The 10,180-nt window shown below is 44.4% G+C and overlaps 1 protein-coding gene across 1 annotated transcript; it reads right to left on the bottom strand.

The window, feature by feature from the left end:
• Positions 1–5,341: 5,341 nt before the first annotated feature.
• On the bottom strand, positions 5,342–5,869 carry LOC145962258 (uncharacterized). The gene has a single exon (XM_083083220.1). It carries the CDS (start codon positions 5,867–5,869, stop codon positions 5,342–5,344), a length of 528 nt encoding a protein of 175 aa, XP_082939346.1.
• Between the last annotated feature and the right edge of the window lie 4,311 nt (positions 5,870–10,180).

Raw genomic sequence — 10,180 nt, 5'->3', positions numbered from 1 at the left:
AAACCATTTAAACCCGATTTTTCGGTACACCAAAATTAAAACTATACCCTTACGAAGATAGTTTTCAACCTCCCCACCTAATCTAACCTTTTTTTTTTGCGGAGGAGGGGAAAATGCATTATGCATACCCAGCCACCCGTATGGCTGGGTTATGCGGGACTCACCCGCTAAAAACCCCTCCTCATCGCGAAACACCGCGGACCTAACTCGCAGTCCACCGGGGAACCGCTGGCGCATAACTTCCCGATGAACCGCAGCCCAAATTAACTCCTCCGTAATCCATCATTCTCTCCCTCCCAGCCAAAAGAATAGAAGAAGAAAAGAAATAAAGAGAAAATTAAATGATCCGTAAAATCATAAAAATAAGACTTATGGAGCTGAATTTGAGTCCGCAGGACGGACCCAAACCAGCCCCACAACTAAAATAACAAATAAAGGAAAAGCAAATAAATGAATAAATAAGGATTTCCACGTAACACCGTTGCGCGCAGCAACGCCATAGAACCCTCAATAAGAGCTGGGAACGAGAGGAAAGACTTCAGTTCCGTACTGACCAAAGATAGTACCACCAAAGCGGTGAACCGCACACACAGCCGAACAGAACACAATACTGTTCCAGCAGAGGCAATTCACGAAGGACAGCCAACCACCGCTTGACGCCCTCCGCGAACCACCCGCCCGCCAGTACATCGCACAATAAATAAATTAAAAATAAAAAATAAAACTAAATAATAGGTACAAATTAAGTATAAATTGATATATGTAAATTAATAATTAATTAAGAAGCTAAACTAAACTACAAACAGAAATAGCTAAATAACTATTATATAAAAAATCTAAAGAACGATAAGGGAAAACGTGTCGAATGTATCACATGCCTTAATACTAATGTCAAGACACGTCATCCCTGTCGGGAGGTGGAAAGAGGGAGAGAACCCTTTCCCTTTCCCTGCGTCTCTCCTCCTCCTCTTTCTTATTCATAATCTCTTCCGCAGAAACAGAAAAGGCTAACCATTTTTTCCCTGCCGTAACTATAACGCCGACAATATTCATAAGGGCAAAATCCGCATCGAGCCCAAGACTTGCCCGAAGCTGTGCTCTCTGCGTATTCCAGCTCTGGCATCGCTTAAGAGTGTGCGTTACGTCGTCTTCATCTTCCATACAAAAGTCACAGTTCGCGGTTTCTCTTTTGCCACGCCGGAGAAACCTAGCAAAGCAGCCGTGTCCAGTCATCAGCTGCGTGACATGGAACGACAAGCTCCCTGCCTCTCTTGCAAGCCAGGCCTCCATGTGTGGAACGACCGCGAGTTTCGTGTGCTCTCCGGGCCTATTTGGTCTTTCTAGTTGAGCTCGCCATTGATCGCACATCCTAGAGAATTCTTGCTCTATCATCGCTTTTTTCGTCCTAGTCGAGTATTCTCCGTTATTCTTAAGTTCTTGGATATTCTCATAAACACGTTTCCGCATAGGCGCGAAGAGACACAGTGGAGGAATTCTGGCCAACAAGAGCGCCGCATCCTTAGATACCGTTCTATACGAGGATATTACACGTTGTGCAACGGAACGCTCTAAACTACTTAAAGGAGGCCTTGCTCGCCTCAACAGGGGTGTATTCCCCCATACTGGTGCTCCATATAGAATTACAGAATACACCGAGTTAGCAAACAGCCTTCTTTTTCTCTCGTCCGGCCCTCGCAAGTTGGGCATGAGCCTATTTAGCGCTCTAATTACTTTACCTGCCTTATTTTCCACATATTTAAGATGTTCCTTAAACGACCAGTCTGGATCGATCATCACACCTAAGTACTTTATGCTGGTCGAAAATTTAATGATAACATCGTTTACAGTTATCGAATCAGGGATGCCATCTATTCGCTTGGCTCTAAAGACTATGGCTTCCGTTTTCTCTACAGCTACGGAGAGTCCTAACCTGCTGATGTGATTTATAACGCGAGTTGTAAATACCCTACTTTTAAGCAGTGTTTGCATTACGTTCATTCCGGTTACAATAACAATAGTATCGTCAGCATAACATACGATTTCGCAGGATTCCTCATCCTCTGCCATTCTTAAGACGCTATCATACGCGATATTCCATAATACCGGGCCGAGTACAGAGCCCTGAGGCACGCCGGCTTCCATGGCTCTCGTGTGTTGTCGTCCATCTATTTCCGTTTAACTGATTATTCTATCTGATAGGTAAGAATCTAAAATTCTCCTCAGATATTCAGGATAACCCCCGTGCCTCAGCGCTCTGCGTATTACCCTCCATGGTATACTGTTGACGCGTTGCGTATATCAAGTGCAACTGCTACTGCGATACCACCTAATCTAACCTTCTTTTTTTTTACCGTACGGAAGGAAGAGAAATGCTTTTACGCAGACCTTGGCTGCGGAACCAGGGTACTGTCGGACTCCGGTCAGTACTGACCGACTACCGACTAAAACTCTCCCTGTATCGACGGCGTTCCTGCCTTCAGACCTGTCCGAATCAAATGTACTGCGTACGCATTTCTTCTTCGATGCGGACGTCTTATTTATCAGGTTGGTAATCTTTCCTCCTCCGCTTCTCCTCCATTTTCTCTTCTTCGCTTGATCCTATACTTTTTCCTTCTTGGAACCTGTTCTTGATTAGTGAACTTTGTGTCTATCCTCTCGGGTCTTGCATCCATTCCTCTCATTCCTCCTCCTCATCCTCGTCCAGTTCCTCTTCCGTCCTCTGGGCGTGACCGTCCTCTTCGTCCTCCATTCTCTATCCTCCTGTCCTCCTTTGTCTATCCTCCTGTCTCTTCCTTTGTTGTTCTATCTTTTCGTCTTCTTCCTTTTTACCGATGACTTGTTGCGCAAATCTGTTAACGGCCTGCCATCCCTCCTCTCCCGAGCACAGTGCCGTGACTATACTCTCCGTGTTTATTACGTCATTTATCGCCTCTTTTAATGCATCCCTATCCGTATTCCACTCCTCACACTCCGTCATAGTATGTTCCACATTATCCATTGCTCTCATACAATACGCGCACATCGCCGACTCGACCTTCCTCATCCTCTGCAGGTAGGCGTTAAAACAGCCGTGGCCCGTCAGTAACTGGGTCAGATAGTAGTTAATACCTCCATATCTCCTCCCCATCCACTCCTCGAAATTATCCGCAATTGCACCTCTTATCCTCTGTCCCGGCAGATCTGTTCTTCTGATCCTTGCTTTCCAACGCATTTGCATCTCTATCTCTTCTTCCTCTTTTATCTCTCCTTCCATTTCCTTGTTCCATGTCCTCTCTCTTTTAGCCCTTCTTATCCTTCCATAAATCCTGTGGAATTTCCCTGCCACTAGGTTCCACGGTGGTGTCCTAGCTAGCAAGATTGCGACTTCATAAGCTACCGTTCTATATCCCGCTATTATCCTTATTGCTAGTTGTTTCTGCACTTTCTGTAATGGCCTTTGTATACTCATATTCTTCACCATTCCCTCGTACCAGATCGGTGCCCCGTACATTACCACCGACTGCACTACGTGCGCGTATAACCTCCTCTTACTTTCGTGTGGTCCTCTGAGGTTAGGCATCAATTTACACAGAGCTCTCTTCACCTTCTCTGCCTTCCCTTGTACGTACTTGAAATGTTCCTTAAAGTCCATCCTGGTGTCCAATATCACTCCTAAGTATTTCAGCTTCCTTCCTATCTTTATTTCTTTCCCATCCATCATGAGTACATCCTCCTTGGGCGATCTTTTCCCCTACTTTCCCTGAAATACACATACCTCCGTCTTCTCAACTGCCACCCTCAACTCCAGTTTCCTTATCTCATGAATCGTCCTTTCTGCTTGTATACAGGCACTCTCAGCTTAGTTTCCTCGTACGTGGCCCCTACCGAGATTATTGCCGTATCATCCGCGTAGCCAATCACCTCGCATCCTTCCTCCTTTTTTACCTTAAGAACCGTGTCATATACCATAATCCACACCAATGGGCCAAGAACCGAACCTTGCGGTACTCCTCTCTGCACCTCCATCCTTGCCGTGGATCCATCCCTTGTAGCGTATTCTATGTACCTATCCCTAAAATAGCTGTTTAACATTCGGATTAGATATTTAGGAACCATTCTCTTTTTTAACATTCTCCTGATTTCTATCCAAGGTATACTGTTAAACGCGTTCTCTATATCCAGGCAAATCATTACTACTGTGTCCCCTTCCTTCCTGGCCTCTTCCATGCCTCTGACTTTGTCCAGTGCATCAATTGTCGATCTATTTTTCCGGAAACCAAACTGATTTTTCCCAATAGCTCTAAAGGCGCATCCTCTCTCGTACATATAGTCCATCCATTTATCTACCCTTTCCACGATGATCCTTTCTAAACACTTTCCAATGTCGTCGATCAGGCATATGGGCCTTGCCTTAGGTATATCTGACTCGTCCTGCTTTCCTTTGGGTATTAACACCAGCCTCGCGACCTTCCATTTAGTAGGGACTATTCCTTTCTTCAGTAGTTTATTCATTATTTCAGTCACTTTTTCAACCATTCTACCGGGCACTTTCCTCCACATCCTTGCTGTTATACCATCCGGACCAGGTGCTGTGTTTCCTTTCTTCTTTCCAATCGTATTACACATTTCCCTTTCACTAATATTCCATTCCTCCTTCCATCTTTCTATCTTCACCACCTCCTTGTCCATCTTTTCCGTCTCTCGTGGAAATAGCTTGGTGATTAATTTTTCCAATTTATCCTCCTCTAATGTTTCCGTTAATCCCGGACCCGCCGATCTCAATTTGTTCATGATGATCTTGTACGGTCTACCCCACTGATCTTCATCAATTTCTCTTATAAGCTCCCTCCAAGCTTCTTCTTTTGCCTTATAAATCTCTTTAACCACCTTTTTTCTACTCTTCTTATATTCCCCCTCTAAGTGGCATAGATTTCCCTCGTCAACCTCTTTTCCTCTCTGCATCCTGTCCATGTTCCTCTTCTTGTTTTCGCCCTTGTCCATTTTCTCCTATCCTGAATACACTTAGCTCTAGCCTCCGCAATAGACTCGTTCCACCAATAGACCTGGTTTTTGTTAGGCCTCTTTTTTGCCCTTTTCATCGCTACGTCCGCCGCTTCGGTCATGGTTTCCTGAATCCATTCTATATCCTTCCTTTCATATACCTCCGCTGTCCATTCGCCTATCTTATGCATATCGCACTTCCACCTCAGGACCTCGTCGAATATATCCTGTTCTAACGTGTCCATTTCCACCTTCTATTCGTGGTGCCTCTATCCTTTCTGCTTATACCCTTTGATTCCTATCCTTTCCTTCCGTTTCCTTTTATCATAAACGTGATATAGTTATGATCCGATAACAAAAGTTACCTTTCCTCCACCGTCCATTCCTTTATCCTGTTCGCTACACTCGGTGTTGCCCACGTTAGGTCCACTACAGATACCCCTTGAGGTCTGACACACGTCGGTAAATCCCCTATGTTTTTCAGGATTAGATTATTCCTCTCCGCCCATTTCGCGAGCCTTATCCCCTTGTCCGTGTTACGTTTGGATCCCCAGGTTAGCGAGTGGGCATTAAAATCTCCACCTATAATAACCTGTTTTCCCTTCTCTAATGTTCTAATGCTATTTTCCAATTCCTTCAGTGTCCTAGAGAATTCCCTTAAGATTTTCTTCGGTGATATATAACAGGAAATTATTACCATTTCCCTCAGTTCTATTGCCACGAACTCATCTTCCTTGAATGCAACCTTAATTCTTTCCCCGATTTTATTAGACCAGAAAATTGCCGATCCTTTATTGTTGCTTCCCGTCCAATTTCCATCCGGTATGCTCACTGGCTCCGCAATTAAAGCAATATCTATATCCTTTTCCTTCATATAATTTTGCAGCATATCGTGCGCCCCCCAACAGTGATTTAAATTGATTTGCACGATGTTATAATCACTCATTATTATATTCCATTTTCTCCTCGTCCTTCCACTCTTTATCTGTCTTCCTTTCCGTCCTTCTCTCTTCTCTCTTCTTTCCCATTTCTCCCTCCGTCAGTCTTCCTCTCGTAACTTGCGACTGTTTTCCTCTTTCCATTTGTTTCACTGAATTGCACCATTTAGATCCGATCCTGTGATTAAACTGATATCCTTTGTCCTCACAAATTACACATCTTGACTCCTCACTTTTGCACCCCCTCACTGAGTGCCCCTGTCCACCACAGTTGAAACAATGTCCCTTCCTGTCCACGCTGGCTTTACATGCGAACCTCACGTGTCCGTACTCCCAGCACCTAAAGCATTGCAATGGTCTTCTTGCAAGCAATTCCACCCTCGCAATTGTCCACCCTATCCTCACCTTTCCTTCGTTTGCCATAATACTTGCTGCCCTTAAGGGGCAGCGAGCCCAGATCATTCCCAATCCGTTATACATCCCTTTAATCTCTCCAGTTCTAATTTCCTCCGCCATACATTCTCCTTGTTCCACTATGGTGTCCACCACTTCCTCCTTAGTCACCGATTCGTCAAGGCCGGTAATCTTTATCTCCGCCATCGCCATCGGTCTAGATATCACAATTTCTTTCTCACCTAATTTCTCTCTCAGTTTCTCCGCCAGCACCTTTGCTTTCTCGCTGCTTTCCTGTCCAGGTATTTCAATCATTACGCTTCCGTTTAGTCCTCTTCTTATTTTTGTAACTTCTATTCCTATCTCCCCTAAAGAGATCTCCTGTCTCGCCTTCTTCAAAACATCCGCGTAACTAACATTATCACTTCTTGTTCTTATAGCTACCACCGCTGCTCTAGGAGGCCTTCTCAACCTTGTTCCACTACTCAGTCTTTCTCTTCCTCTTGTCCTTATTCTATTATCTTCCGTGCCGTTTTGCCTTCCTCTTCTGTTCTTAACTTTCCTCCATTCTCCATCCTGCTGTTGCTCCTGTGTAATTTTATCTTGCTCCGTGCCTCTCGGTGGTGCAATCTGTACGTCGCTTATTATCCTCGGCTTTCCGCTTCCTGCTATTTTTCCCTCTCCAATTCTTCTCTTCTCATCTTCCAGTATTTTAATCTGTCTATTGATCTTTTCCATTTCTTCTTCTTTTCTACTAATTTGTCTCTTTTTTTCTTTTTCAGGTTCGACACTCGTCCCCAAGGGTCTCTTCGCTATCTCGTCACTAGGTTTCCGGATCTCGGAGCCGTCTCATCATCGGATTCCTCCTGCCCCCGGGCCAACCTCATTGGAGTTTTCATCTTTCCAGGCAATGTAAGTATGCGGCTTTTTCCTTGTATAGACGGCCTTATTGCCGGCCATTTTTGGTCATCTAAATTTTTTCTAATTTGCGGGGTTTCTTCCGCAAAATCGATCTTCTCCTCCTCATCAAACCTCAGACTCCCGCGCCTTGAGTGAGCCTCCCCCGTCCTCTCCTGTTTTTCATCGTTATCTCTATTCTTTTCTTCCTCCATTTCGTTACCTCTCTTGTACATCCTTCTTATCCTTTTCTCCGCCTCCACATATCTATTGTCCGCCTCTTCATGCATGTTCTGTAAGATTCTATTTCCCTGTCTTTCATGATCCTTTCCTGTTCCCACTTCTCAGCCTCTTTCCTCAATCGTCTATTTTCAGACATCAACTCACTATTCTTTATCTTATAATATACAGTGTAGCCTTTATCCTCTAATTTTTCAATAAGACACTCTATCACCCCTCTAAGACCGGTAATTCTGTCCTTCAAAATTCCGCTCAGTCCTCCTTGCATTGTTTTTATTTTCAACCTCACCGTCTCCGCATCCTTCAAAAGCATTACGGCATAATCCTTCAGCTCCTGCGTCAGCATCCCTAAATATTCGTATTCACTTTTTGCTTCTTTCCTCAAACCTATCATTTTCCTTTCCTTTCCTACCCCTGGCTTCTTTCTTTCTTCCACAATCTCCATGTCTTCTTCTTCCTCTATCTCTTTTGTTAGATCTATTTGACTCGACCCTTTCTTTCGCCTGCTCTCTTCCATTTCTCTTTGACTCGCCTTCCTTCTTTGCTTTCTAGCACTCCCTCTTTGCTTTCCTTTCCTAGGTGTTTCATCCTCAGTATAAACTAGCATTTTCTCCTCTTCCTCTTTGCTAGAGATTATTATCCTATTCCCTTTTTTCATCCTTGGCGTACTTCTTGTCTTTTTTGTCCAAGGAACTATCTCCTTCTTACTTTCTGTTCTCTCTGTTGAATTCCCAACCTCAATCATCTCTTCTTCATCGAGCCTTTCCTCTCCTATATCCTTCTTCTTACCTACTTTCTTCCCGTCCGTTTCCTCAATTTCCTCCCATGATTCCGCCGCGGACGAATCGCCGGTTACTTCCTCCAACGCCATGGGATTTAAACACGCTTTCTTCCTTCCCTCACTGCGTTCCCTCAACCTCATCGACATTCTCGAGGCCTCCTTTTCTCTATCTGAGTTCCTCTCCACTTGGCGATATTGCTCCCGGTGAGACCAGTGCTTTTCTTTTTGTTCTTTGTGCTTTCTCTTTTTTTCCTCTTTTTCAGGATCCTGGGCTTCATCCAGCTGTGCTTTCGCCGTCGGCAGGCGCTCCACGCTGATTATCAACCTCGGAGACTTCGCTTCGCTTCTCTCAGCAGTAACTGTTTGTGCTGTGGGAGCGCTAGCTGAGACCGCTCCCACAGTGCCCTCGCCAGATGTCGACCCGGCGGCATCGGGCGTGCCACCGTGCCGGTCCCTGGAGGATCCGAAAGCCCCCTGAGACGGTAAGTGTATCTCATTTTCCTTTTGCATTTCCATTCGTGTATTTTTTGGTGGCGAGATTCGAGCGCCACCACCTCTAGGGCGATTGGTTGATTCGAAAACCTGGGTCCGCTCAACCCTACTGGAGCTATCTGCGGTGCTGTGTTCCATATCTGAAGAGGACATGCCCTGTTCCATAGATGTTAAGAATATACTTACGCATGCTCCATTTGTTGTTAAAGTTCTTCTAACACGCTCTTCTTTTCTTCGAGTCTTCTGTTGATGTCCAATAACGCCATCTCGGAATTCTTAATTTCCTGGATCATCCTTGTGTCAAGGATGATCTTCCAGTTCTGGGTCGCTATCCTGACCACTTGATCCGCTTCTATTCTTCAGCCTGAGGCTCGTATTATTACTCTGCGGAGCGGTCTCTTTCAGGGGGGATGTAAGCCCTCTCAACACGCTGTTTTCCATTTGCAGATCATGTTCACGCACTTCCTGCAACTTGATAGGTGCAGCAGATACGCACGAGCAAGACCCATGTGCTGTCCGTAATCATACAAGAGCTTGACGTATGCAATGCAGGCCCGGATGTTATTTCTTAAAGCAATTCTATGCTCCACCGTATAACTGCATTGAATATAGATTGCGTAAAACGTACGCAACCAGATCTTCCGGAGTGGTATTATTTGCGACTAATTTTCTCATAAAATCACTGATGTCAATCAGATTTACCTCGCCCATACTGAGTATTACGTAATATTAAATTAATACTACTACCTATAATTTTTCGTAGCGTGTATAATTAGTTCTAATTCCTATTTTATAACTATAGTGCATGAATTGTCACTAGATCTTATATTAGCCTTATCGTGTTCTTAAATAGTCTCTATGTTCTTGATTTACCAGGTTACCTCTTATTTCTATAACTTATATAACTAGTATCTAACCTATTATGATTACTTAATCTCATACTAAAACAAATTCCAGTTCTGCGAGAGGGTGAGTTGGGTCAACAGAAAGCCTATCCCCCCATCGCGCATCCAAGATACGCTGTCAGAAACTTCTGCGCAGCCTAATTTCAATGCTAATAATCAAAACAAAATCCAGTTCAGCGAGAGGGTTGGTTAGGTCGACAAAAAGCCTATCCTTCCATCGCGCATCCAAAATACACTGTAAAAAACTTCTGCGCAGCCTAATTTCAATTCTGGTCTTACGGCCGGAAGGGGGGGCCGAGTAGTTACAATTCCACCCGACGCGCATCCCCTCCCAAGCATGTAAACCTACTGCGCAACGATCAAACTCCGCACTTCCGGTCCTCGGTTTCCAAACGTATTCCGATTGGTGTATGCATCGGTGCAGTCCTTTTCAGCCTAAGCTTGAAAACCAACCTTATATAGCAGAATCTAAATTATAATAACTTAACTTATCGATTTAGGCTTAACTACAACATTTTATCTGTTTTAACAAGTATTATAACTTTTAAGAACAA

The sequence above is a fragment of the Camponotus vicinus genome, unplaced genomic scaffold, assembly GCF_025532165.1.
Source record: "Camponotus vicinus isolate PSW18456_S1 unplaced genomic scaffold, iyCamVici1.0 SCAF_11, whole genome shotgun sequence".
In the NCBI taxonomy this organism is placed as follows: domain Eukaryota; kingdom Metazoa; phylum Arthropoda; class Insecta; order Hymenoptera; family Formicidae; genus Camponotus; species Camponotus vicinus.
Note: the sequence above shows the minus strand (reverse complement) of the source record. Positions and strands in the feature narration are given on the sequence as shown.